Here is a 27,747-nt window from a genome sequence, read left to right on the forward strand (position 1 = left end):
ACAGAGCCGTTGGGGCCGGGAACCGAGGCCGGTAGGGAAGGATGGACTCCCGGACCTGCCAGGACAGGCAGCCCAGTGACCACCCCAGCAGCAGCAGCAGCAATTGTAGCAGCAGCAAGAGTAATTGTGAAAGGGAAAGGATCCGGAGTCGGATGAAAATGGTGATCGGGCAACTGGAAGGCATCTTACAGGAGCTCAAGGAGGTGGCCAAGGAGCTCCGGGAGGTAGGAAAGCCCCAGGGTGTCATCGCATCCCTGCGCGGGTCGCGGTAGCTGCCCGCCCCAAATGAGGGTGCCCTGTCCCCGTCCCCCTGCCTGTCCCCTGTCTCTGGGGCTGGGCTGGGGGAGCAAAGCCAGCTCAGCACCCGCAACCCATCAGCCTCAGGAGGGACCTGGGCTGGCAGAGCCCGGCTGATGTGCAATAGGATTTTCAAAAAGAGGAGGGAGAAAAAAATAAGACGGGGTTTGCAAAATTGCTCTTGACCTTGACACCAGGGTTTGCTGGGGGTCAGGGGGCCCGGCTGAGGCACTGGCCCTGCGGGTGCTGGTGGTGGGAGAAGCACCGTGGGGTCACACACCGGGGCTGGGGGAGCTGGTGCCGTTGGCACCGTGCCGCAGTCAGCTCTGCTCTGCCTTTGGGGGGGGGTCGGGGAGTGTTTTCCAGGCCCCTTTCAAACCAAGGAGGTGGATGGAGAGGGGATGGTGGGTCCCTCTGGCATTGCAGAGAGCACCACAAATATGGCATCAGCCCTGGGTGCGATGGGGGGGGAGGTCCATGGGGCGGGCAGGGGGCCAAAGCGACTGGTTGTCCCATAGCCTGGCTGCCAGCGTCCACTGCTCCTGAAAAAAAAAAGAAAAATATATATATATACACACATATAAAATGTGGTTGGAGTTTCCTCCCAGTGCGGAGGCACGGCAGAGTTGGTTTGGTGGGGAATGTAATATTTCAAGTGTTTGGGCAACACATCTGCAAGGTGGAGGGGAAGGGGACCTGGATGGGGCTGGTAATTTGGGACATCTCTGCAGGTGATGGGGGAAGTGGTGGATGGAAAATGTGCGGTAGCCTTGAGCACGACGTAGCAGCTTGCTTTTGCAATAGGGCAGGCGGGCGTTCTCATCCTCTCCGTGGCCCGAGTTGAGCATGGGCTTATATCCAGAGCCATGTGAAACCTCATCTCCCCCCAGGAAGGGCAGAAATTGGTGGAGGTTTTGCCATGGGGCCACCATGGAGCAGCGCCACGTGGGTCGGTGACATTTGGGTCCCACTGAGAGAGCGCTGATGTAGGTGGACCAATGTCATCCTCTGTGCAGACACAGCCGTGGTCAGGGAGGTGACATCTTCCAGCCTGAAGCATCCCCTGGGACTCAGTGTCCTCCTATGAAATGGCTCTGCTCAGTCCAGGAGATTTTAGGGAGGCTGTCCCGCCGGGAAAGCCAGCACCGAGGGGATGCCACATCCCACCACTGCCCCACTGGGTCCCCGCGAGGGCTCGACCTGGCCGTGGCATCCCTAGAGATTTTTCTTTCTCTCATGGCTTTGCCGGTCCTTCCTGCAGCAGAAAGCAAACCCAGCCACCCAAAGCAAAAAGCCCCCCCGATTCCCCCAATGCCAACATGGGAGCCCAAAACCCCTTTGACAAATCTCTGATGGATTAAAAATAGTCACAAGAGTAACAATCGGGAGGCAGAGCTATTTTCCGTTTAGCCCGAGCTTACTTCATGCTCCTCCAGGAGCTTAAAGTAAGGATGATGGCAATTGGCCCCTTTTATTGAGCCCATGGATTTATGGCCAGGTGGGACCACCACGATCATACGCTCATCTCTACTGCTGAGGACACGGAGGGATAAGGAGGACCGGGATGGGACAAATCTCTGACTGTTTCACAGCTGAGGCCAGGTTGTGCTTCCCACCAAGCTTCAGGTGGCTCCACAAGGTCCCCGACCAGCTCCTGGGGCCAGAAGGACCTTGAGCATCCCTGCAGCATTCTTGGTAGGCTGCCCAAGTCAAGTTGTACCAGCGCGTCTCAGAGCAGAGGAGAAGGTGGCCTGAGGACACGGGGCAGGGGGGATGTGTAAAGGGCTCTCGGCATTCCCTGGGGACACATTTTGGGAAACAGGCTCAAAGGAGGAAGAATAACATTGGAGGGTGGAAGAGCTGAGCTGGGCGCAGCAGGTTCCTGTGCTTTGAGGAGCAGAGGGTGGCCAGAGGACACCCGTCCTCTGCCCCTCACCCCAGGGAGACCCTGCTCTTGTGCCAAGGGGGGTCCATGCCCCATGAGATGGCTTCTCCAGAGGGTGCTGAGAAGCACTGAGGCCTGGAGATGATTTTTCCATGGAGCTGGCACATCCCTAGGCACCGGTGACCTCCCAGGTTGCATCCCATAGCTGCCCTGGAAAAGCCCTTCACATCATGGGACAACATGGCCAGGTCAGCATAGAGCCAGCCACAAGGTCCCCACCATGAGGTGGGGCCTAAACTTCAACCCTTCTCAACAATCCCTACAACACACCCATATAACTTTGCAATTAGTTGAATTTATACAAAACAGCATAAAACTCAGTACAAGAGCAGGTTCCAGAGCTAAAACACACCAGTCCAACCAGGCTAAACTGGGCTCCAGTAATTCCAAAGAAACAGAGGTCTAGTTTTCCCCAAACCAAGTAGATGTTGGACATTAGAGGCTTTGGAAATTCAACCTCTTGTCTTCTGGATTGCTCAGAGCAAGCTCCATGGCAGCACGTTACGTGAAAATCTCTTTCAAGCCCACCCAGAAAAGTATGTGGTAGACACCAGGCTGGCAAATCGTAAGCTCTAGGATATTGGTGAAAGAGAAAAAGTAAAAAAAAAAAAATACACGCTTGTGGTTGTCTACCTTGCACATAGTGATGCTCTTCCTGGGCTGGAGGTGAGGGCCAGGACATGGGGACAAGGCTGGGGACAGGTAGCCCTGCAGCCCCAGGCAGGGACTGATGGCCCCGAGCCTAAATGGGCTCATGGGTGGGGGTCCCAGGAGGGGCTGCTCAGGGTCATTAAAGCCCGTTAGTGCCCGCAGGGCCCTGGCACTTGTGATGTTGGTGTATTCTCCAATGAAGATGCCATGGAGGCTTTGGAAATGTCCATCCCTGCGGCCACCTCCTCTCCCAGGGCTTTGCCAGTGGGATGTGCTCAGTGAGGGCAGCAGTGGACCCGATTCTGCTGCACCAGAGGCACCTGCAGAGTCAGAAAACCTTCACTGGGTGATGCTGGAGGGCACTGGGTGATGCTGGACCTGCTCCTTCCAGGTTCTCCTTGCAAGAGAAGCTAGGTACCAGGACTTTACAGGTCTGGAAGCGGCAGACAGGTCATAACCACCTTGACAAAAACAACCCCCCTCAAGCCATCAGAACCCCTGTGTGGGCATGAGGGCTGTCACCCGGGGATGATCCCTGCTCCGAAACCACTCGCCAGCTCCAGGCGCAGCCGGCTCTGGCTCACACAAGGCTTTTCTCCCAGGTTGTCCCTGCTTCAGCAGAGATTGAGTCCCGGAATCAGCCGGGATTGCAGGATGCTCCGGGGGGGAGGATTCGGTGGGGGATCCCAGGGCAGCCCTGCGCCGCTGGCCCATCCCTGGGGATGCGATGTGGGACCAGACCCTGGTTCAGGCACCATCCCCGGCTCCCGGGAGCGGTTCCCACCTGAAGGCTGTCATTCCAGATGTCCGTTTGATTCAGGATGCTGTTTTACCAGTTTCTCCGCTCCCACTCTCCCTCCCTCCCTCTTTTCCCTGTTGTGTATATAATTATTCCCCAGCACTCCAAGACAGGGCTGTATTATGTGCGGGGAAAATTATTATTAAAATCTTTGATTGAAATCACTGGAAGTAGAAGTCAGGCAGGAGGCAGGCAGGGAAGGCGCTTCCGCCGAGCGCTTGCCACGCTGCCTGCCCTCCCACGCGCCTCCTGCCAGCCCCGGCCTTTTCCCGCGGGAATAAGGGTGATGCCACAGGGAAGAAGATACCCCAGAAGGTCCCAGCCATCTCCACTGCAAGGCTGAGCTCCTTCCCAACCTCGGGAGATCTGTTTGATGAGTGCTGGGGATTGGAAACCATCCACGGGGTCTATTCAGAGGTGGGAAATAAAAAGAAGTATCTGTGCAAGTCTTCCTATCTGCAACCCCCCCAAAATCCCACGGGAAGGTTCCTATCACCTCTGCACCCCCTGACATGGGAGCAGCGGGGTGCCACCACCAAGGGGTCCCCTCCAAGCCTTTGGCAGGAGGAAAATCCTCCCTGCCACCCCTTATGCTAATAAATACCTTAATAATGTTGTAATCAATAGGTGATTAGCTGGGAACGCTTGGGAAAGTTCACGGAGAGAAGGCGGCTTATTATTCTAATAATAACATGTTTTAGAGATCTGCGCGACGATTTTGAACTATTTAGCAGCTGATGATCTAGCAAATGATCCCGAGATCCGCGGCACGCTCATTTGTAAGCATCAGCTCAGGGAAGAGAGGCCCCTGCAACCCAGCTTCTCTTTGCGAGCTCCAATTAATCATTTATTCCTTATTAAATATTTACTCACCTTGCCTGCGCCGGGAAGTGGTTTGGGAGATGCGGGAAGGTCCTTGCTCCGGGAGAGTTTGGCTGTGGGGTCACGGGGGCTCTGCCGGAGGCTTCGGGGTGACTTTTTTCCGCCGTGGAGGGAGGAATTGTTGTTGAAGGCGATGGCGTCAAATGCCTCTGGGATGCTTTGGGAATAGGGTTGGGGATTTTTTGCATGGGCCACGCGGTCCCGTTGCACATCCCCTCCGTGCGTTAGCTGGTAGCAAAGCGGAGTCAGGCGGGTCGGATCCAGCCTGGGAAAGCAGCTGCGTAGCAAGGGAAGGTGCTTTGGACCCCAAAATGTGCTGCTGGAGGTGCACAGCAGGGTGCTGGGGATGGGGGCCGAGCCGGCAGCCGAGGGAGCGTGGGGTCAAGGTGGGATACACAAAAATCCCTGCTCCTCTCCCAGCCCGGCTGGGGACGAGATGCTTTCCTCTGGGATGGGAAAAAAGCTGCGTCTCGCCGGAGGGCAGCCGAGGGGACACGCACACACGTCGTCGAAGCAAACACACCCCGCTTTGATCTCCGCACCCCAGACCCCCCCCTTCGCCCCGCAGTACCCGCCCCGAGCGCCGATCTGCTTCGCCCGTCTGCTTCAAAGGCCGTGCCGGGATGAAGGGGCCATTAGATCGCACCACTTTGATCCCAGCATCTTCCAGCTCCTTCCCCGGCCTCGGGAATATATGCATTACCAATTACCGGTCACAAAGCCTTTGAAGTCCCCTCTTCCCTCGCCTCTCCAGCATCTTCTCGAGCTTCCAGGAGGTTTAGCTCCTCGATAGGAAACAGCATGGCCAAAATGTGGAAGCTGGAGCCACCAAGTCGGGAACCTTCACGCTTGCTTGATTTGCAGCCCATAACCAAAAATCCCGTTAAAAAACAACGATGCTCCAGATGTTCAACATCTGCCTCAGCTGGGGAGGTAAACACCCGATTTGGGGCACCCAGGCTTTTATCTGGAAAGCTGCCGGCTGCCTGCAATGTCCATGGGTGCGGGGACTGTACGTGGGGTGAGGGGAGCACCCAGCACTCCCAGATGGGCTGAATGGTGGGAAGCTGGTTTTTGGGGTGGGGGGTGAACTGGTCGGTGCCGCGGTTTAGCGCATCCTTGCTCGGTGCCTGTCTCTATAGGGTACCACGGGGACGTGGGTCCATCCCTCTGCCTCACTCCAGGTTCATCCTCCGGCTGCTCAAAGCTTGTCGCTTTGGGCGAGAGCTGAGCATCCCTTGGCCACCCAGCGCCTGCTTTTGGGGCACTTGGCACAGCAGGATGAGGCCCCTTGGTGACACCACGCACGAGGTCAAGGGGAATTATTTTTGCTCCCCATTTTCCTGCTGCTGGTAGCCCTGGTTTGACCAGGGATGCTCTGCTGTCACCAAAAAGGTGGCTTTTTGCAGCAAGGTGAAACCTAAAGGTGAGGGAAGATGGGGACACGTCCTCTCTCGGTCACCCCCGTGGCACCTCCAGCACATGCTGAGGACACCCCAAACCTCCTCGCCTGCTTGTAGGGGGACAGAGCCACCCCAATTCACTGGGGGATGAGAACATCACCAGTGTCTCACCCCAAACCACCCCATCCCTGGTCTGGTCCATCCATCCCTCCCTCCCCATCTCTCTCACCTTGGCTCCCTCTACCAGCAGTGATGGCCTCAGCTAAAAATCTTTGCCAACCTGCCTCAGGAAGGAGAAAAGAGGGGAGAAAAGACCAAATCCTAATACATTTAAATCCTCAGCGGGTACCAAGTGTCACATAGGTATTTAACACCCTCCTGCCACCACCACCACCCGTTTAAAATAGACAGCGTTCCTAAAAATAGCCCCGAGTGAGCCACCGCTGCTGTGACACTAATCCCTGTGTGCCGTGGCAAGGACCAGGATGGGGACGAGGACCGGGATGGGGATGTGACTCCTCCTGGCACCCACCCAGCCCAAATCACAGCAGGTCCCTTTAACGAGGATGAGGAAAAGCAGGGACGCTGGGTGACAGGGACCCAACTCGAAGCCCAGGAAGGTGCTCGCCCTGAACCCGGCGTTGTGATCACCGAGCCTTCGTGAAAACAGAGCTGATCTCATTTTAGCTGAGGGTTTCAGCGGAATCATTTGCTGCCTTATTAAAAAATAATAATAGCTAGGTGTTTCCCAGGAACAGCTCTTTTCCTACCCTTTTTCCTCATTCTTTCCTGTCACCAAGAATGAAGAGGTCACATAATCTTGGTTTTTTCTTCTTTTCCTCAAGCTTCACCCTTTCCCACCCCAAAGAAAATTTTTTAAAAAGGGGGAAAAAAAGAAATCTCGTGGTACATTGGGAACAGAAGAAATTACCTTTCCTAATTTCAAGACTTTCTTGCGGATGCTGGTGTGGATGCTCCCAGCTTGCCCCCAGCACCCTTCAAAGCCAAAGCTTGAAGGATGGATGGGTCCCTGCCTGTCCTCTCTGGAGGTCTTGCGTGGGCAAGGAGACAGGAAAATTAAGTCAGAGATCATGGGTGAGGAGCTCAGGTAAAGCCCGTTGCCTTCTGCTGCCTGGGATGAGAAGCGCTCAGCTCGCTGTCCCCAGCACCACCCTCCACGTGACAGCACCATGATGTAGGTCCAAGGTCCATCCCCGAGGCAGGAGCAGGGATGAGCTTCAACATACCTTCAGGAGGTCCATCCAGGAGAGAAACCACTCCTGGGGCTGGGGACAGGTCCCCATGCAACACAGCTCGGGAAGGGAGTTCAAGCACTGGACCGAGCTTATATGGGTTCCTGGGCCATGGGCGGGGTGGGGTGGGGGTCCCAGGTGGGACTGATCGGGGTCGTTAAGGTGTATTAGCGCCCATCACCATGCGCTCAAATCTGATGATGGGAGCGCTTTTCTCATTTCCAACTCAAACTTCATCAGGGCTCTGCTGCACCCTTTTTTTCCTGGAAAGATGTTTTTTGGCATCTTTTCTTGTCAACGTGTCCAACACTCTTCCGGGCAGCAATCCCCAGCCCTTCAACCTGCATTTTCCTGGTGACACCAGCCCGTCCCATCTCAGAAGGGGTCTCCCCATTCCCAGGTCTCCCCAATTGCTCTGCTCCGTGTTTGCAGCGGGCAGCAAACGCACACATCCAACCCCATCACCCTCCCCCGAACCGTATCGGACCCCTGTGCCCCCTGACGTTGTGCCCCCATGGAGGTGACACCATTTTGTCCTCCAGAGATGCTCATCGAGGTTGTCCCCAAGTTGTCACGCCGCGTTTCGTGACCTGAGAAATGGTCTTCGCTGCAGCCAGCGCCTGGAGATGTCCCCCGGGGACCTGCAGCTGATTTAAAAGGGGGTGCTGCGTGCCTAAGGCTGGATCCCCCCAACAAGCGAATGGGGGGTCGGGGTCCCCCACGGTTGGCGCCATCTCCTCGGGAGCTTGGCAGAGCAGGAGAGCTGCACGGGCAAGGTTATCAAACAAGTGAAATTTGGAGCTCGAATATGGGAATTTTATTAAAATTAGGTCAGCGGAGTGTAACGGAGCCACTTCAGCTGCTGGCAGCGTCATCATCCCCTCGGGCTCCTGGTTTCAGATGCCCAGACATATTAAATTACCCTTAACTCTGCCCACGCCTCCTCACCCACCGCGAGGGCTTTGCAAGGAGCCTGCCCTGCTGAGCCATGTTTTATGGTGCATTTCTAGTGATTTATTTGCTAGATGCTCGCTGGCATCTAGCAAAGGGATGTAGAGATCAAGGGCAACCTGGCACCACGACAGCAGCTTTGGGGTGCCCACCCTTGGCCACCCAACACAAGGATGGGATGGGATGTCTCAGCCCAAGGAGTCAGTCTCCCCCAGCAAAAGCGCTCAAAAAAATGGAGCTATGGGATAACAGCAGCATAAAAATGACAGAGAGATGTGCCATGATTAATTATTCTTGGTGGATGAGGAGGTCCAACACCCAATGGTTGATGAACCGTGGGACTGGTGGAGATATGGCAGGGCTTTTCAGTGGCATGAGGAGAAGGAAACGAAACGTGTCTGGCGAGATATTGCCCATTGATTTGTCTTCCCTCCGTTATTTTGGGAAATTTGTGGCCGATTTCCACCAGGAAAGGATGTGTGGAAGGGCAGCAGAAGGAAAAAGATGGGGAGAGAAAGGCAATGATGAAAAATAACCAGAAAAAAACCATTTGTGCATGGAGAAACTACCTGCAAAAAGCTAAGCCCAGGGGTTTTTCACTCCCAAATGCTCCATGTGCGGAATGGGGGGGCCGGGGAGCCGCGGGAGGGACACAGCCCCGGGGTGCCGGGGGGCATCGATGCCCGTGGATGCCCATGCTAGGGAGGGCGGGAACACGAAATGCATCAACTGGGTGCACAAACAGGTACGAGGGGCATGGAGGGGTTCCCCCAGTCTCCCCGCTTGTCTGCCGCTGCCCACCTCCTGCTTGGCAGCACTGGGACTGGCCAGGCCCTCTGCCAGCTCCCCCGGCGAGGAGGGGGAGGCGAGCCAGCAACCCTGCCAAAAATATGCACTTCAAACTGCTGCTGAGTTGAATTTTCACATCGTGCTCTGCCTCCCACACAAAATAAAGCCCCACACGCCCCCGCACACATATATACGTGCAGAAACACCAGCCAAGAAACGCCACGATGCTCCCAGAGACACAGCAATGGCTCCAGCCGGATGCCACGGCAGCGGGTGCTTGGGTGGGATTGGGGAGCCCCGGGCAGGATTAGTGCCGTGCTCAGTGCTGGGCAGCCCTTGAGCTGGATGGGATTAAAGACTTGAAGGTGGGTGATGAGCCTCTTGCATCCGAAACCTCAGCAAGGTCATTAGATGGAGACCACGGTCCATGGGAGCCATAGGAGGAAGGAGGTCCTTCCTCCCTTCCTTTCCCTTCCAGCCCTGCCCATGGTTTGAACCTCAGCCAGGACATTACATCTATTATTTTTAATTTTTTAAGGGCTTGTTTTACTCATGCCCCATGTGAGGTCCATCCCCTGCAGCGTGGCAGGGCCACGACCCCGTCCCCAAGCCACCACGGGTCTTGATATCCTCAGCACCTTGCAAGAGATAGAGGATTGGGGACCGAGTCCTTCAGCATCCCAGCCAGGGTGGGGGGTGACAGCATTGTCCTCGCAGCCCCCGACCTTCCTGTGCTGCTCCACATTTTGTCACACAGCCTCAGTTTCCCCGCCCGTGGAGCTGCCTTTTCCAGTGGGAGAAGGTGGTGGTCACTGGTGGCTCCCCATGGATGCGTGCAAAGGACCAAGGGACATCACGTGTGCAGGGATTTGGGGCCCTGGGACAAGGCAGACCCCAGGGCCACCCTGGGAAGGGCCCATCCTGCCGCACTGAGCACCCAGGGGCACCCAAGGCTTCACCGCCTGCTCAGGGCCCCTAGGTGCTGTGACGCCAGGTGGGCTTCGGTCCCTGCCGAGGGGCTCCCGGAGTGGCTCCACCTGGGCTGAGACCTCCCAACTCATCACACTGGTGATGCCAGGGGAAACGACAGAGATTTAGGGATGTGGTGTTATTACGGAACAAAAACAGGAGGGTCCCGTCTGGCGGCTCCTCTCTGCCCGTCTGTCCGTCCGTCTGTCCGCAGGTGGTGAGCCAGATCGACCGACTGACGTCCGACTTTGAGTTCGAGCTGGAGCCAGATGACTGGACGACGGCGACGGCCAGCAGCACCTCCAGCAGCGAGAAGGGGGGAGGCACCTTCGAGCTGGGACCCCTCGATTTTGCCGCCTCTGACATCCTCTCTGACAGCTGGGAATTCTGCTCCTTCCTGGATGCTTCCACCCCCTCCGACCCGGGCGATGGTCCCGAGCCCCCCCGGCCACAGCCGCAGCCCCCGCCGGCTCGCCAGCCCGATTACCGGCTGATGAACGGGGGGATCCCCATCACCAACGGTCCCCGGGGCGGTGGGACCCCGGATTCATCCAGCGAGGAAGCCTTTGGCACGACGGCCAGCCAGAAGATCCCGCATCATCGGCCGGCCGGCACGCGGGAACGGGTCCGATTCAGCGACAAGGTGCTTTACCACGCTCTGTGCTGCGATGACGACCGGGACGGTGACAGCACGGTGTCCCCGGGGGATGACGGCCCCGAGGAGCCCGGCCGTAAGGTGCTGGCGGGGCCACCCTCGAAGCATCCTTCCACCGGTGGCGGTGGTGGTGGTGGTGGACCCCCGGCGCGGCGGCTGACGAGGAACAGCAGCACGCAGACTGTAGCCGATAAAAGCACCCAGACGGTGCTGCCTTATATCCCGGCCAAGCAGAAAATTAAAAATAAAAACTGACGCCGGCTCCGCCGCACGGATTTGGGGAGGGTGGGTGGATGGGGGGATTCCTGGGGAGGGACAGAAAAATATATATATATAAAAATATATATTTAAATAAATCAATACTAATAATAAAATCAACATGAAAAGGTGGCAAAGAAGACAAATGTCCCAACTACCTACCCGTCATTTTCAAGGCTCAGGGAATTTTAAATTGTTTTTTTTTGTGGACAGAAGCTTCAGATCAATAAACCGTCCGTCATGGAGAAATAATAACAATAACATATATATATTATATGTATATATGTGCCAAGAGAGGGAAGCCTATATGGAGGGGAGAGCCAGCGCATCTGAGGTTGTGGCTGGGGGATGGATGGGGAGGTGGGGACGCTGGAGGCGGGGGGTGGCTGGACCAGGGAGGGCAAATGTCCCTCCCTGGGACATTTTATCCCTATTTGGCTTAAGAAGAGCCGGTGTGATCTGCTTTGTCATATCCGACGTCTGAGCAGAGCGGGGATGTCACCGGAGCTGTCACCTCCCCAGCTGGCACGTGGCCCAAGAGGTTTAGAGGGATGGAGAGAGGTTTGCAGGGAGCCAAACCACACCAGTGCCGAGGAGTTGGGGTGGGGACCCCCCCACACCAATTTCCATCCCTTATACCAGGTCCAGGGGAAATATTAGCAACCTTGAAGCCTTGCAACCATCTTAAACTGGTGCCCGAAATGTCTCCAGCTTTCCTTTAGGTACCCGCTTCTGGTTTGGCATTTCAAAAGCTGCAGTCCCGATTTGGGAGGAAAAAAAAGGTGGATTTGCTCTAAAAAATGAAGGAACCTGGGCCTCCAAATCCACCCTTGGCATTTTTTTTTTTGGCTTCCAGGTTTTGCCGAAGCCTTCAGCATCCAAAGGGGTCAGTGCAGCACCTGGTCCTGGAGACCAACACCCCGTGTCGTCCCCATCGGCTCTTCCTCCCGCAGAGACGCATTTGCACCGCCAGCCCTCGAGCATCCCCGGCACGACGGTGTTTTTTCCAAGCCTGGCAGCAAAAAACCACCACCTTGACTCCTTATTTTTAATCCAGGTCAGGGATGCTCTGTTTCAAGCCTTTTCCCAGTGCCAACCCCGAGTGTCATCCCGGAGCCGGGACCCTCGCTGCCACCCAGCACCGCTACCGCGGGCGAGGGATGCTCGTGTGAAACGCCCATCAAAGAGGAAACGGCGGTGATCAAAACACTCTGAATTCAACCCAAATCACAGCAGGAGAAAAACGTTTCACCTCAATTATGATGAATTACATTGGGTTTTTTTCAGTTTTTAGGACTCAAGGGACGTGGCATCACCTGGGGATCAGCACATGTTCCCACCACGTGCAGCGCCAGGGAGGGTTCGGTGCCTCCGATCCGGGGAGCATCCATCTGGGTCCCCATCGGGACATCCCAGCCCCGGTACAAAGCCAGGAGAGGGAAGACCCCCACGGAGGGGATCCTGGGGAGAAGATGATGCTGATGATGTTGATGCATCATCTTCCTCTGCATGTCCCCCTACCCCCGGAGCTGGGACCCCCAGGGGAGCCTTAACCCCTCATTTTTCACAAATAGGGCCACCGAGGGACGGGATGTCCCCATCCCCCATCCCAGAGAGGCAACAGCCAGGCTTACCCAGCACCGGCACGGGGAGACGTGGGATGGGACAACTCCTCTCCGCTCCCTCCATGACTCCACGTGTCAACACCTGGTTACTTATTTATTTTTATGAGCTTTTTTACAGCCTGGGCCCATTGTAAGAGCATGATTAATAGATGTAGCTTTGTTCTTTAATAACTCCTCCCGAAGGATGCCAGGAAGAGGACGAGGCAAAAATTCAGAGCAGCTGGAGCTGCACGAGGAGATGCTTTTCAGCCGATCCGGATTTAGGGGCACCCGCATCGCCTGCAGCCCCGAAACGAGCTGCAAAAGCAGCCAGAGGGGAAACCGAGGCACGGCGTGGGGATGCAAAGCTCAGGCTCCTGCACAGCTCAGGGCAAAGCCGCTCACCTTGAGGCCAGGGATTTAAAGCCAATTGCTGCAGCCGGGGCCGTACAGACAAGGGTAATAGCTTCTTCCCCCACGTTTCTATTAAGAATTAATTTATAGCCGGGCAAGCTTTATTTCATGCTCTCTGATAAATCCAAGCGACGGCGGCGGTAAGCGCTGCATTAACCTTTCGGGTCCGGGGATGGAAAACCTCCATAAAACAGGGGTAAACAGAGATGGGGGCAATTCCTCCGCTCCCGTTTGCTCGGGGTAAAGGGTAATAAAAGCCACCGCTGATATACGGAGAACCACGGGCAATGTCCTTGCTGCTCCTCTGCACACCCAGAGGGGTTTTGCTATTATTATTTAGCAGGAAAACCTGCTGGCTTTGGTTTTTTAAGGGTAAAATTCAAGAGGATGGGAATGATTATTAACACAAATACGGAGGAACCATTCAAATTAGTAAAAATGGCTTTGTTACACCAGTAACAAAGTTATTAATGATGTTATCAATTGCACCACCAACCTAGTTATTAATGATGAATTAATGGACTTTGCTCTAGCAGGGACAAGATCCAGCTTGTCGGAGTTATCGCCCATGGCCGTGCGGAGCGCGATGGGGGATGGAGCCGGAGTTGGACTGGGAAAACCTTTTGTCTTTCTCTTGACACTATATATTAACAAATTAATGAGCCTTTCCCCTAAAGCATCCCAGCAACGTCCCTGTCCTCCATCCCCAGCCCCTCCCCAGACCCCAAAAACTGTTCGGGAACACCCGAAACAGCAACCAGAGAGTTGCCAGAGAGGGCAAAGGAAGGGGCAAAGGGCTCGTGTTTCCTCCAAGAAGCAATAAAGAAACCATCAGCAAATAAAACGAGAACACGGACTGGCCAGCGACCCAGAACGGTGGGTACCTCTGCCATGCATCCTGCTGATTTTTGGCCGGGAAGGATGCTCGGCAGCTGCTCCGGCCAGAACCAGGGTTTGATGGGGTTTAAAGCAGAATTTCAGCTTCGCGTTTGAGTCCTCTGGCTCTGACCCTCGCCAGGGCTCCTGTTGGAGTTGACCTGAATTATAAGAGGCTCTGCTGGGGTTTGTGTTTTGAAGAAACTCCTCCGAGCTCACTCAATCCCTCCAGCTTGCAAAATCCAGCTGGAAGGTTTCCCCCCAGAAGAAGCCGTCTCGCTACCTCCCACTTCAGCAAGGGCGGAAAATAGCCCCCAACGGCCTGGGGACTTCACTTCTGAGCTCGCTGACATGAAAGGCAGTTATCAAAGTGGATAACGGGATATTTTCCAGCCTAAGGAAGAGGATCGGGCTCAGGATCGGGCTTTGGGAAGGCCGGTTCTGCGTGGGACGGGAGCCCAGACTGCACCCATGGGTCACTGCACTCACCCTGGGAAGCCAAAAACCAAGCTGTCCCCATACATAAATGCAGCTTTTTTGCTCAAATCTATTATGATCCGCTCTCAGGGGACTGCAGCAACCTCTCCACCCGCAGAGATGGGCTTTATTTCACAGAGCCCTGGCTCAGACCAGCCTACAACCAGCCCATCGGCTGGTAAAAGCATCCCTGGATTTTTAGCTGCCCCCCTCCCTGCACCGCTCGGGGCTGGTTGCTCTCTGCGGCTGGAAAACAAATGCTTTGTTTTCGAAGGGAGAGGCTATGCCTCCTGCCTCTGCTAATGGACGGCATCTTGTCTTATTTGTTCCTCCCTGTTCCACAGCTGAATTACTGCAAGTGATGTACCGGCGCTTTGTACGATGATGCGTCTTTATAGCTGCAAGAGGAGCGCTCCTTCAGCCTCGCCTGCCAGCTTTCGGGAGTTAAATCCATCTGCGAGGGGACCACCAAGGCTCTTACCTCCTCATCCTCACCCTTCCAGCTAGGGTGCTCTTCTCCCTGGGGAGAAAAGAAGCATCCCCCCAAAAGCTGTGGGCCCCGTGGGCTGATTTTGCCCGGCGGTGCAGCGAGCCGGGGGTCGCATCCTCCCCAGCTCTGCTTATCTCCCGCCTCGGAGCTAGATAACTCGCCGGTGGCGGTTATCTCCTCCCAAAAAAAGGCTGCACGGGGAGGAGGCGAGGAGCGTGCAAGCCCTGCACCGAGCAGAGTGTACCCACGGTGCTCGCAGCACCTCAAAACCGTGCCCGTCCCCAGCACAAACCCAGCCCTCTCTCCCCGGGGTGTTATCGCAGCATCCCGCAGCATCCTGCATCCCTTCGCCTCCTCACCCCCAGCCCAGGGCATCCCCGTCGGAGGAGAAAGGCAGGTTTGGGGGCACCCCCAAGCCATCGATCGGGGCGCTCGGTGACTCAGCGCTGGGTTATGGATTCACCCCGATGCAATTTGGCACTAAAAGCCCAACCAGAGCAGCTCCCCTGCTCATGCTCCTCTCTGGGCTCTGCCAGCCGAGCCCTTCTGGCAGCCGCGGGATGGAGATGTATAAACCGAGCCCGGCCAGACATGGGCCTGAAATGGATGCTCGTGGCCATGGCACGGTAATTAATCCTCGTTTGCGCCTGGCACTTGCCATTCTGTAATTTCACAGCTTGCTGGAGGCCTCCGTACCACAGGATGGCTGCCAGTTGCTCAGCGGCTGGGGCAGCTTCTCCATCCCCGTGGGATGAGCAGCTCAGCCAGCAGCTCATGGTGGACTCCAGCCTCCTCTAGGGCTGATAACCCAAGGATGGAGCGGTGCTGGCTGGACACCTGAAGAAAACCTCCAGGAGAGGGAAAGAAAGGGATGGAGAGCTGGGATGGATACCTGGTAGTGGGCAGGAGCCTTTACCCCACCCTCAGCAAGAGAGCAAGGGGGGATGAGGGGGAAACTGGTGTCAGTGGGGAGCTCAGAGCATCAGGCAAGGTGGTGAGGATGAGGTAGGTCCAAGGCGAGGTGGGAAGAAGTTTGTGGTCAATGGGCATGGCTGGAGAGCAGCGTCCCTGCAGCACAGCTCAAGCAGAGACCGATAACCCCAGGCAGAGCTTAAATGGGCTCCTGGGGCTATGGGCAGGGTGCGGGTGGGGGTCTCAGGTGGGGCTGCCCAGGCCATTTCATGTCCCCAAGGCCATGGGAGGCCAGATTTGGGGTGAAGGTCTCTGCCTGACATGCTGGGCTGAGCTGGGCTGGGCTGGGCTGAGCTGGGCTGGCTGGCAGCTCCACCACACCTCCAGCCCAGCAAAACCTGCTTCCCCAGCGGCCACCACTCCTGGAGCTCAACCCTCCGGTACCTCGATACGGCCCTTGCTACGCCAATGGGTAACGTATATTTATTTATTGTGTTATCTCGCCTTATAAAATACATTCTGTTGGGTGCTGGCTGGGTGCTCTCCCACCACTGGGTGGCAGTGGGCACACATGCCACACGCATGCACACGCACACGCGTGCCCCACGCAGGGACTGCCTCCGTCCCCGCTGCCCCTTCGGAGACCTGTGCCAGGCACCGATGCCGTGGTGGCCCCATGTCACATCACCTCCGTGGGTGCATGTTGGCATCACCCCAGGCTTCATCCCCGGTGGGGACATGGGGACCGGGCAGCTTCAGCCTGGCCACATCCTGCTCTCAGGAGGAAAGCATCTCCCCCAAAATGCAGCCAGAAAGAGCAAATTTGACACCAAAAGTGCTTCTTACCTCCATACCCCGGAGGCAGCAGCAATCTGGGTCTTGTCTTGACCCTAGGACAAGGGGTGCTTGGCTGGATCACCCCCTGTTTGCAGGGCAGCACCCCCAGAGGAGCCCCAGGCCCCCCAGAGCCATCAGGTCTAGCTGAGCCTGCCGAAACGCAGCCGTGCCAGAGGAGCCCTGGAGGTACTTGTAAGACAAGGGATGACATGCTTGATGGGACTTCTTAATTAGATCTCACTAAACCAAAATGTACCGGGGCTCCCCTGGCAGAACAACGTCAGACAAAACATTAATCATGCTCCAAATAAATAATTAAAATGTTGGGGCTCTTAGAAGGGAAGAAAAAAAACCAGGAAAAATCAAAGGCATCAGCACCAGCCCATAATAAGGAGCACTGCCGCTGGGTCCGGTGGTGCCCTGGCCTTGAGGGGGAGCAAAGCTGTGTCCCCAAGGCCACCTGAGCCAACGTGGTCATCAAAATCTGTGCCCAAACTCCCAGGAGGTGTCAGGACCAGGTTTGGGACCTCATAACCCCATACCTGCAGTCGTGAGATTACATCCCCATCTCAGCTTTATGTTAAAACGTGTCTTTTCACAACTAGTACCTATGGCCTCAAACGATGGATTTTAAAAAATTATTTCCCCACTGGTTTGCTCATGCAGTGTCCTGGGACATCATCCACGGTCACCTCTGGGATGCTGGACAATGCCCAGATGTCGGGCTCCAGCGGATGCCCGATGCAGCATGGGAAAATCTCTTCACCCAGCGCTTAGGAAACACTTTTGGGAGAAAACAACAAAGAAAAGGCTTGAAAAAAGAAAGCTCTCCCTCCCCATTCCCTCTTAGTGGGAGCAGAGATGATTACTCCGTGTAAGCAACCCGGAGCTTAAATTATGCATGGAGCCATTTGCATCGAAGAACATGATTGAGGCAGAGCTGGTTCTGTCCCTCCCGGCTCCCCGGCCATGCAGGCGGGATGGGGGGAAGGCTCCTTGGGACCGCGCATCCCCCATCCCGGCATCAGCCTTGGCCAAAGTCTCTGGTGCAAGTTTATGGAGGGAAGAAGATGAAAAAAGAAGGATGAGGGGCTGCAGAGTGATGTTTTCCTCTGTGCGGCCATCAAAGCCGCTTCGGTACCACCCTTCAGAAGCAAACGTCACCTATGCTCTTCTTTCCCTTTCCTACAATGTCTTTATGAAAGAGCAAGCCATATTTATTAAAAAGCAAAGCCAGGGCTGTGGTGGGATGGGGCTGCTCCCCTTGGCCCACCGATGAGCCAACGTTGATGAATTTAATGCAATGACCATATTGTTTAGCTTCTGGTTTTCCTCCCTGTAAGGCCGCGATGCTGCAGGGAAACGGGGTGTTTTCTGCCAAGGATGGAGCAACCCCGTAGCCCTCGGACACGGCCACCAAGAGATGATGCTGTGCACTCAGCAGCTGATGGGCACCCGTGAAGCCTCACTGCTGGGCAGCATCCCTGACCTTCCTCTTCCTCCTCTTCCCAGCCCTTTCCCAGCACATCACCTGGGTACAAAGCTCGCTGGGAATGAAGGACTCCACCAAAACCCGCTTTATTACATTAATATTTGCTGGTAATGAAGCTAGCTAGCACTTGGAGCTCCAATCAAATTAGGAAAGCTATAATGAACAAGAAGTGGTGCATTAATTCATTAGCAGGGAATTACACTAAATTATCTCGGCAAATACGGCAAACTTTAATTTACCGGCGGTGTTTTCGAATGGCTTTTGCTCCTTCATCTCCATTTACACCGCGGCGCATTTTTTCTGGCAGCAAAAACACGAGAAGTGAATTAACTCCAGTTCCTTGGGGAAATGCTTTTGTCTTTCAGATGGGAATAAATGCCCGTAAGAGATACCAGAAATTTTCCTTTTCGGCTCCTTCTCCAGGTCTGCGCAGGGAAAATGGATATTATTTACAACAAACAACTTAAGTGCTTAGAAAACACCATTGCAAAGGTCATCGCCTGTAAAAGCTCCACCAGCAGCATCCCAAGGCTTAGAATAACGTTCAGCTTTGCTGATCATCACAGAAGGGGAAAAAGGAGGAAAAAAATGTGTAGCAATTTCCTTGAACATGTGCAGGCAGGGCTTCAATAATATACGTTGTTGGGAAATCAGCTGCCAGTCTGTACATGCTTAATGCATAAATTTGGGCATCGAAATGTCCTTTTTGATGTCTGGATGCAGAGGGCTGAGAAAGGACACAACTCATATCACGTCCTCAGCCTGACACGACTCAAGAAATAACTCCCTGGACCTTTCACATCCAAGCGCATCACATCTGGGCTGGTTTCACCTTGCAAGAGCCAGCCCCATGGAACATCAGCGATGGAAAAGCCCTTCTCGCAGGTCCCCTCGCCCCACATCTTTTAGCTTTAAAAAAAAAAAAAAATAGAAGAATGGCTAAAATGAACATTTCCTCCTTTCCCCTCAATTTTCCCTTTCTCTGGTTGCTGCTGCACCTCCAAGGAGGTCACCTCCAGCCTGCCCTCGGATGCCACAGCGGTGCAAAAAGCTTGTGCACCCTTCCCTGGTTGTCCAAGTGCCTGCATCCAGGTTGGTCCAGGGCTGCTGCCGTCTCTCTAAGATCATCCCTATGGGGATGTGGCCAGGCCACCCACCAAGTCACAGGCAACAGGACCTCCAAATCCACCCAGACTCCCTGCAGGCTTGCAAAAGTGAGTTGCTACAAGCCCCAACTCACTTCTTGGGAGAGTCTTCCATTAATTATTTTACCCTGTCTTTAATAGTTCTTGCTGTCTAATAACAGATGGGCCATGCCCGGAGAGGGACAGGACAGAGCAGCTCCTGCCACGCAGAAGGGAGATGGAATTGATGCTCACACCGCTTCCACAGAACAGTGCAAATTTGCAAACGAACATACCAAGCAGCTCACTTTTACCCTGAAATTCCTGTAAGTACCATTTGATTGTCCTCCTACGCAGTAAATTATTTTTCTTATAATTAATTGCCTTGAAGACCACTTATCACCTATCGCCAACATCTCCATATAACGGGGCACTTAAAGCAAGCTTGAGACACACGTGAATAACCACGATGTATCCTTGTTCACATTATTAATTCCCACAAATTGATTGTTCTGCCAGCATCTTACAGCTTTCTAATTAAGTCTTTACTCAGATGCTCATGTGTGCGAGGGAAATGAACGCTAATAAAGTCCAGAAGCAGCAGTTATGTGACCGGGGTTGATGAGGCTCGCAGGTGGGGAAGAGCAGGTGAGTTGGGCATCACCACCAGCACGTGTCATGTGCTTTCTCTCTTCATCCATCAGGCAATTGCACAGGGTTGTGTTAAACCAGACAGGAAAAACGGACCAGCAATGTCACCTGCTACAGCAGGAGGTCTCGCTGCCTTTGGGGACAGGAGAGCAGCACCTAGCACGACCCAACTCCTAAGAGCATCCAGTGGCAAATTCCTGTCGGGTCCCTTAATCAGATAAACACTCCATCACCCTCCATGAGACACCTTTGCCTCCCCGGCTCCTTAATCCACCTATGGCCATCCCAGCTTTGGGAGCCGTAGCTCAGGGCTGGATTTCTGGGAGCCACATGTGCACCGAGCCCTTCTCCTCCCCAGCCCTCCTATCGAGTTTTTTCCCAGTAAATATGGAGAAAAAAAAAAGATTGGTTTGGGATTAATAATTTACTAAAAAATTATTTTAAATTATAATACCAAAATCCACAGATGTGCTGGCTACCACGGGGGAAGCCAACAGGGTTCTAAGCAGCAGTAGCTGATGTGCAGCCCCCTCCGGGGCTGGGAAGGGGGTTTGGCAGGAGGAGAAGACAGCCCAGAGCACAACAGCTCCCAGCACAAGTCTTTCCTGCTGAAGATGGGCCTCAAAAGAGGATCTGAGACAGGCTGAGGGATTAGTGCTAATACGATCAGATCCAACGGGGCTTGGAGCCCAAAACCCAGCCAGATTTCCTCCCCATTTGTGGAATCATAGAATCATTAAGGTTGGAAAAGACCTCTAAGATCGAGTCCAACCGTCAACCCAACACACCATGTCCACTACACCATGTCCCTAAGCGCCTCATCTACACGTCTTTTAAATACCTCCAGGGATGGGGACTCCACCACTTCCCTGGGCAGCCTGTTCCAAGGCCTGACCACTCTTTCAGTGAAGAAATTTCTCCTAATGTCCAATCTAAACCTCCCTTGGCGCAACTTGAGGCCATTTCCTCTCGTCCTATCGCTGTTACTTGGGAGAAGAGACCAACCCCCACCTCACTACAACCTCCTTTCAGGTAGTTGTAGAGCGCAATGAGGTCTCCCCTCAGCCTCCTCTTCTCCAGACTAAACAACCCCAGTTCCCTCAGCCGCTCCCCATCAGACTTGTGCTCCAGGCCCTTCACCAGCTTCGTTGCCCTCCTCTGGACACGCTCCAGCACCTCCATGTCCTTCTTGGAGTGAGGGGCCCAGAACTGAACACAGGATTCGAGGTGCGGCCTCACCAATGCCCAGTACAGGGGCACGATCACCTCCCTGCTCCTGCTGGCCACACCATTTCTGATACAGGCCAGGATGCCGTTGGCCTTCTTGGCCACCTGGGCACACTGCCGGCTCATGTTCAGCTGCTGTCGACCGGCACCCCCAGGTCCTTTGCCAATTTCCTATCCTGGATGCTGAAGCCCTTAGAGGGGAGAAGTCCTGTGCTAATGGCCACCTCCTGAGGGTCTGCGCTACAGGAGGTCACAAGTCCACATCTTGAATCCAGAAGAAATAACCACAAGGCATGGCTTGTTTATTAAGCTCCTCATGGGTCTGGGAAGGAAGGTGGCGCTGGCAGCACCTGCCCAGCATGGAACAGGGCTTTCACAGCTGGAAGAACTTGCAGGAGAGATGTGACACCCAGAGGAGCACAGGTCCCAGTCAAACCCCTGTGGCACAGGACAACAGTGACAAAAGCAGCAGGTCCTGCTCGGTGGCAGATTTCTTTGGAGGGTGGGAAGAAAGTGGCTTTATAGACGAATGAGGAGCATTAAGACAGATGGTTGGAGGAGAACCATGCATGTAGGACTGCCTGCAAAGGATAACCTCCGGCTCCCACCCAGAGGACAGGGCTGGGTCTCCGCACCCTTGGGAGAAGGGCCGACAGCCTTTTGAAGGGTAGCATCATAGCCTGGCCACACACTCAGCTCAGCCTCACGGTACATGTCACCCTGTCAAGGTAAAAATTAAGAAAAAAGGGGTTTTAATCTTCTGTAGCTCCTTCAGGAAGTAGCTTGTGCATTAAACATGAAGGCTGACAGCCTGATCCGGGAAGATTTCAGCCAAAAAAAAAAAAAAGCTTACATGGTTGCCTCATTTTCCCACCTGATTATTTCAGCTCAGCTGCTTAATTCATTGAAAACAGAAGCAGGAAACATTTGCCCTAATCACATCATCCCCGGGCTTTCAAACCGAGCTTGCCTGGGGAGGGGGTTCCTGCTCCGCACCCTGCCGAGCCCACCGAGCACAAGTGCCAAGCTGATTTCTCGGTGTTAGGGACGGCTCATTTGCAGAGCTGTAGCTGTTGGAGTGTTGTAAGGAGAACCAGCATCACTAGACTGCGTCCTAACGGCTAGGGGAGCGCAGCCCAAGAGCTTAAGGGCAGAAGTGCTGTTCCCAGCCTTCAGCTGCCAAATTTAGGGAATGCCTTTAACAGCAGCAGTTTTCAGAAGGCACGAGCAAAAGACCAAACATCTGAGAAGTGGGGCTGCTTTGCCCTTTTTTATTCTTTATCCAGGGTCAAGAGCAGTTTCCTCAGCTCAGAAAAGGCTGTTGCGAGCATCAGGTCTTATGATTTCTCCCAGAATATAGAAAAGCAAGAACATGAGGCATAAGGTCACTCAGACCAGAAGAACGGAGGGGGAGTCAACAGGCTTGGGGATTCCCCCTGCGAAGCACACAAGGGTCAGCAGCACCAACCAAAGCACATTCACGTTTCAGGGAATCTGACCCCGTTGCCCAGGGTCCCACACTACCCAAAACAAGGCGATTAGTTCCCCTGATGCAGAGCTATGATCTTGATATCAAGTAGCACCTCAAGGCACATGGCCCTCCAGCCATGGGATAAGAAAATCCTGCAGCCTCCAGGTCGGAGTGGAGGTGACCACTGGCTGCAAGTGGCACACAGCCCAGGGTAAGCAAACCACTTTTGAGAAACATTTGTGTTACTGGAGCTCCTGAGAAGTACAACTGGTGTTCAACTCACCACATTAGGAGTCAAGACACCAAAAGTTCACACCCAGCTTGAATTCCACCAGGCAGAAGACACCTCAAGCCTTCAGCAGCCTAAGCCAAGAGGTCAGGGTAAGCCTATGCTGGGTAGGAGGGAAAGCCACAGAGCAAGGAGAGCACTTTAACATAACTTTAAGGCCCGTCTTGTGCATATTTGACTCAATTTAAGTGTGATGAGGACTCCTGCATCCTATAGCACAGCTCCTCCAGCACAGCAGGGACAGAGTCCCCAAGGCTGCTGCAAGGAGAGGTCATGATAATCTAGGCAGACCTACTGGCTGAGGGCTTCCCCGACCCTTATATTTAAAAAAAAAAAAAATCTGTTTAGAGTGGGTGGACCAGTAGCTTTCCCTCTTTGTCCCCTTTCTCTTAATTACAAGGTCACCAGTTCCACCTCCCCATCCAGCCATTGCTCCCTGCTCTCCATACAGCAGAGGCCATACCAACTAGAAGCAACACCCATCTTCAGCTCTTGTCCATCTCCAACACCAAGTTTTTCCTAGTTCTCCCAGCAGCAGAAGCCATACTCAACCCCAGCACCCACAAAAATCCCCAAGTTAGAGCTGCTGTTGTGTCCTTCAAGAGGTAGTGCCTCCTCACCCAGGCTGCAACAACTCACACCAGCAAGCCCAAGACAGAGCTGCTGTGATCACATCCTCCAGCATCGCCCCTGCTAAGGAGGACCAAACAGGACTTCTAGAGTCAGGAATCCATTTAGCATCTGTTAGCAGCATCCATTCTCCCCTCATTTGCCTAAAAATAGGAGCCATACCTTGTTTGCAGTCAGTATTTAGGATTCCTTGCTGTCAGGTCCTTAAGATGAGATGCATTTGCTAAAGATCTTCCAGCATCTTGGCCATCCCAACCTGGAGGGTCACCCTGCCTTGGGGTTACATTTTAGACACAAGCATTGCATGCCAAGCATACAACATACAGGGAACCTCAACAGCAGCACTGGACATTTGGAAAGTCCTCCTGCGGAGGCACCTTCCATCTCCAAGTGCTGTGGTTTGGGAGATGCTTTCAGATGGCAACAGCTCTCCATGTCTTTCGTCCTACCACTGGTTCATTGGTGGCTTCCCAAGAGCTTGTGACCACCCCAGGCACCACCCAACTCCCATCCCATCAGAGCAGACCCAAGCAAAGGCTGACTGCTGTCCCTCCTCCCCACTGAGGACACAAGGGGAGGACAGAAACGTTTCTCTTTATTAGGGTCAGGGCGTTACAATGACACTCCAGGAGGACAGCTACATTTTCTGCACACAAGAAAGAGTCCAAGAGCAGTTAAGCTCAGCACAGTGGCTGCTGTGAGCATGGCAACTTGGACCAGCATAGGAAGTCCTTCAGCAGCACCTGGAAGAGAAGAGAGCCACTTACTACACATCTAAAGGCTTTCCACCATCTGTCAGTGGATGAACTTGCAGGCAGCTTTGGGAAAAAGTCCCCCAGACTGTCTTTTGGTGATTATATTAGAAAATCTCCATCCAGGTGTGAAATCATGGGGAATTTATGATTAGATCAACCTGGAGTCACCTTCAATTGAGACCTGAAGACACAGTCAAACAAGGGACACATACCATGGGGGGTCTTCCCTGCTGGTGCAAGACCTCCTGAGGAACTCCATAATCCCTGAGCTGGATCAAGGATTAATAACGGTCCAACTGAGACTTCAGCTTCTGATGCCCTTGAGGACCCACCTAAGAGATGGACATGAATGAGTTCACAGGGGAGGTAATTCCTGCTTAGTCTGGATTTCAGGGTTTACAGAAAGGTGGACCCTGCAAGAGGAGGTTTCCAGTACTTTTAAATATAAGGACACACAGATGGTTGCAATGCTCAAGGACATTGGAGAAGAGCTAGGTTTGTCCTTAAGATGAGATGCATTTGCTAAAGATCTTCCAGCATCTTGGCCATCCCAGCCTGGAGAGTCACCCTGCCTTGGGGTTACATTTTGGACACAAAGACCTACCTTGCTTGGAAGAAATGTCTCTCTTCAAGCGCCTGCCCGGCCATCTGGCCGGAGGGTTAATTCTCCGGGAGTATCCTGCATACAACGGGCAGTTGCCAGTCTCACAGCAGCTGCAGATGTCTCCAGTACCCTCCACCGGAGCCCAACTGAAACAGAATTACCTGTAAGCCCACTTCTCCAGGCTGGTCCCCTCCCTACATGCACCAGCTACTCACAGGCTGCTGGCCTTGTTGAAGGAACAGGCCTTGTTCAATGGATTTGGGGCTTGGTCAGCTGGGGAGACCTTCAGGTGGCAGGTGATGTAGATCTAGAAGGGAAATCAAACCAACATCCAAGGTTAATTAAATTTGCTCATGCAGAACAGCACAACTTCTGAACATGCTGGGGGAGGTGGGGTGGGCACCACATCTCACCAAGTTTCTGTCATCTCCTGCAAACTTGAATGCATCAACTGTGAACTGCAGTGTTTCCTGCCTCGGCCTTGGAGAGATGAAGGCTGAAGTGGTGTCATCTGATCTCCCATCCACCAAGCACCTGGACAAGGGTCAGAAGTCAAGGACACCCCAGCCAGCTACAGCAGTACCACCCAGAGAGCACTGCACCCCTTACCCGCTGAGGTCAATCAAGGCATATCGGGGAGAAGAGTTCCTGTCTGGACTTAGAGTAGCAACACAGTCATCCACGAAGAGCCTCAGAGGTACATGACCCCCAGAAGCAACATCAGCCTGGAGGTGCAGGCTTTCCCCCAGCTGGAAGCCATTGGAGAGTCTTTCAGTGCTCCAGTCATCTGGAAGGCACATTGAAGACTACAGGTCACTTTGGAGAAACGCACATTGCCCTCCCTTGACATGGGACCTCCTAACCAAGGAGGAACACCACCACCACCCCCAGTACTCCTGCAAGATTTATTTTAGCCTGGATTATAGCTCTGTTTGGGCTCTCAGCATGTGGCCAAGAGCTGGCAGGAGCAGGAACCCGAGGGAAACGAGGCTGCCAGGTCTGCACCCACCATTCATGAGGCGCAGGGAGAACATCAGCCTCTCCTCCGCCGACAGGGTGGAGCGGAAGGGAGCCCACGTGGGCCGGACAGCATTGCTGCTCACATTGCTCTTCCTAAATGGCAGAGATGTGCATTAACAAAGATGCCACCACCACCTCAGGTCCGTAGGAGCAGAGACAGTCACATTGCTCACCTAGGATAGTGACACTCAATAGGAACCACAGCCGCGTTGGTCCTTACGATGATCAGGTTGCCAGAAGGAGTAGGTTTGTAGGACAAACTTGTTTTGTAGATCAAGGAGTCTGGGGTCATCTGGAAGGGACATTTGGGAGAACTGCTAAGTCCATAAAACAAACCAGTCAATCAGAAGCTCAGCACCGTCAGATAGCACAGTCAGTGCTGGTAGGACACAGAGGTTCACCAGCTGTCCTCCAGGCACAGGCTGTCCTCCACATTCCCAACCCAGCGCACATAGGATGCCACGAAGCTTGTGTTGGCATCCCAGCAGAGGAGACCAAGGGTGCCAGCCCTGCAGGAGGTCAGTCTTGATGACTTTGGCACTCCAGCAAGTACCCACATCAGGTGGGCAGGGGCTGTAGGACAGTAGGTCTGCAAACCTCATCCCCCGGGCGAGCTGGGGCACACCAGCCCCAGGCAGCCTTGTCCTCTCCTGCTGTGGAGGTCAGCAAGCCCCTTTCCCCACTTTCCCACCAACAGGCATTGCAGTTTCAAGTTGTGCCCAGTTCTCCCATATAGTCAGGCATCCAGTTGCATCCGAGTCATAAAACCACTACAAGCCTTGCTTGCTGTTGCGTGTGCACCTCATCTAGGGCTTGAGGATGGTACTCGTACTCCAAAAACTAGCTCTGCTACGGTCACACCACCCCTCACTGGAGAGCTGCTGCAACCAGATGAGCCCCTCCCCACCCCAAGCCCTGGCATCACCTTCACCAGGTCATTTCTAGGATCGAGATCTTTGCCAAGATGAATGAGGCACATTGCTCTCTAGCAGTTAAGCTGTCCGCAATAATTCCCATTTACCCACCCAGTGCTGGTCAAAGACCCAGAGAAGGTCCATTACCTCTGCAGCATTACCAGGGACGGAGCAGCCCCTCACCCTGGTGTCCCACCTCACCTGCAAGGTGCTGCCGCACTCATGCAGCCCAGCCACGAAGGTCACCGTGGTCTCAGCAGCACTCTGGGCCACAGGCAGGCAGGCAGCCGAGCCCAGGGTCAGCTCCGCAGCCTTGACCAGGCGCCCCGTGCCAAAGAGGTCCTTGTGCACCGTGACCACCACCTGCGCCTCCTGGCACTGCACGGCCACGGGGTGCAGCGGGGCAGCAGCCTGGAGCTGGGAGACATCCACCCATGCCCAGGGAGAGGGCTGGGAGAAGGAAGGCACATGGGGACGGCTCCAAGACGAGTCTCCCCGGACCCTCAAGACCCCCGAGTCCCTTTGAGGGAAACCCCAGGGGCTGTAAGATGCTGCTTCAGCCAGCACCCAGCAGAACAGAGCTACACCCAGGCTGCCTCCAGACCCCATCCTGACCCCAGCAAAACCAGCTCATGGAGAAGATGGTGCTCGGGAGCCTTTTATACCAGCACTTCCAGCAGCCCCAGCCCAGATGGGGCTCACCTGGGGGCTGCAGGCATGGCTCCCACCCAGCTAGGAGCAGCCCAGGGCAATGGGATCCACCTGGGATCATTCTTCCCTCTCAGGGCATGCAGGGTGATTTCCCTGGACCTGCACCTGGGAATTGCCCTGGAGCAGTTTGTCCTATGTCCCTCTGTCTTGCCTGTTTGGGGTGGCATCAGCCGTTGCCGCCTCTGTGGCCAACTGGCCACAAGCCCTCTGCTCTTGTCCCTTGTACCCGTGCCTGTGTCCTTCTTGCTACATGAGATGGAGCCAATTTTGGCCACCAACATGGCAAGGGCTGGCTCAGGCTCCCACAAGCATTTCTCCTGTGGTCTCCCCCACATCATCAGCATCAGCGATTCCCCAAAACCCAGGTCCTGGAGCACCACTCGAGGTGGCACGTTCA

General features: G+C 54.4%; 2 protein-coding genes across 2 annotated transcripts; one reads left to right on the forward strand and one right to left on the reverse strand.

Moving 5' to 3' along the window:
* Positions 1 to 41: 41 nt before the first annotated feature.
* On the forward strand, positions 42 to 10,849 carry INSYN1 (inhibitory synaptic factor 1). The gene is made up of 2 exons (XM_075160564.1): positions 42 to 224; positions 10,154 to 10,849. The coding sequence occupies exons 1-2, from the start codon at positions 42 to 44 to the stop codon at positions 10,847 to 10,849; spliced, it is 879 nt and encodes a 292-aa protein (XP_075016665.1).
* Positions 10,850 to 23,958: 13,109 nt separating this feature from the next.
* Positions 23,959 to 27,248, reverse strand: LOC142086487 (zona pellucida sperm-binding protein 3-like). The gene is made up of 9 exons (XM_075159546.1): positions 26,841 to 27,248; positions 25,899 to 26,017; positions 25,715 to 25,818; positions 25,315 to 25,492; positions 25,119 to 25,239; positions 24,921 to 25,012; positions 24,706 to 24,851; positions 24,314 to 24,433; positions 23,959 to 24,089 (listed from the first exon to the last, which is right to left on the reverse strand). Exons 1-9 carry the CDS (start codon positions 27,246 to 27,248, stop codon positions 23,959 to 23,961), a joined length of 1,419 nt encoding a protein of 472 aa, XP_075015647.1.
* Positions 27,249 to 27,747: the final 499 nt, after the last annotated feature.

The sequence above is a fragment of the Calonectris borealis genome, chromosome 11 (genome assembly GCF_964195595.1).
Source record: "Calonectris borealis chromosome 11, bCalBor7.hap1.2, whole genome shotgun sequence".
Lineage (NCBI taxonomy): Eukaryota > Metazoa > Chordata > Aves > Procellariiformes > Procellariidae > Calonectris > Calonectris borealis.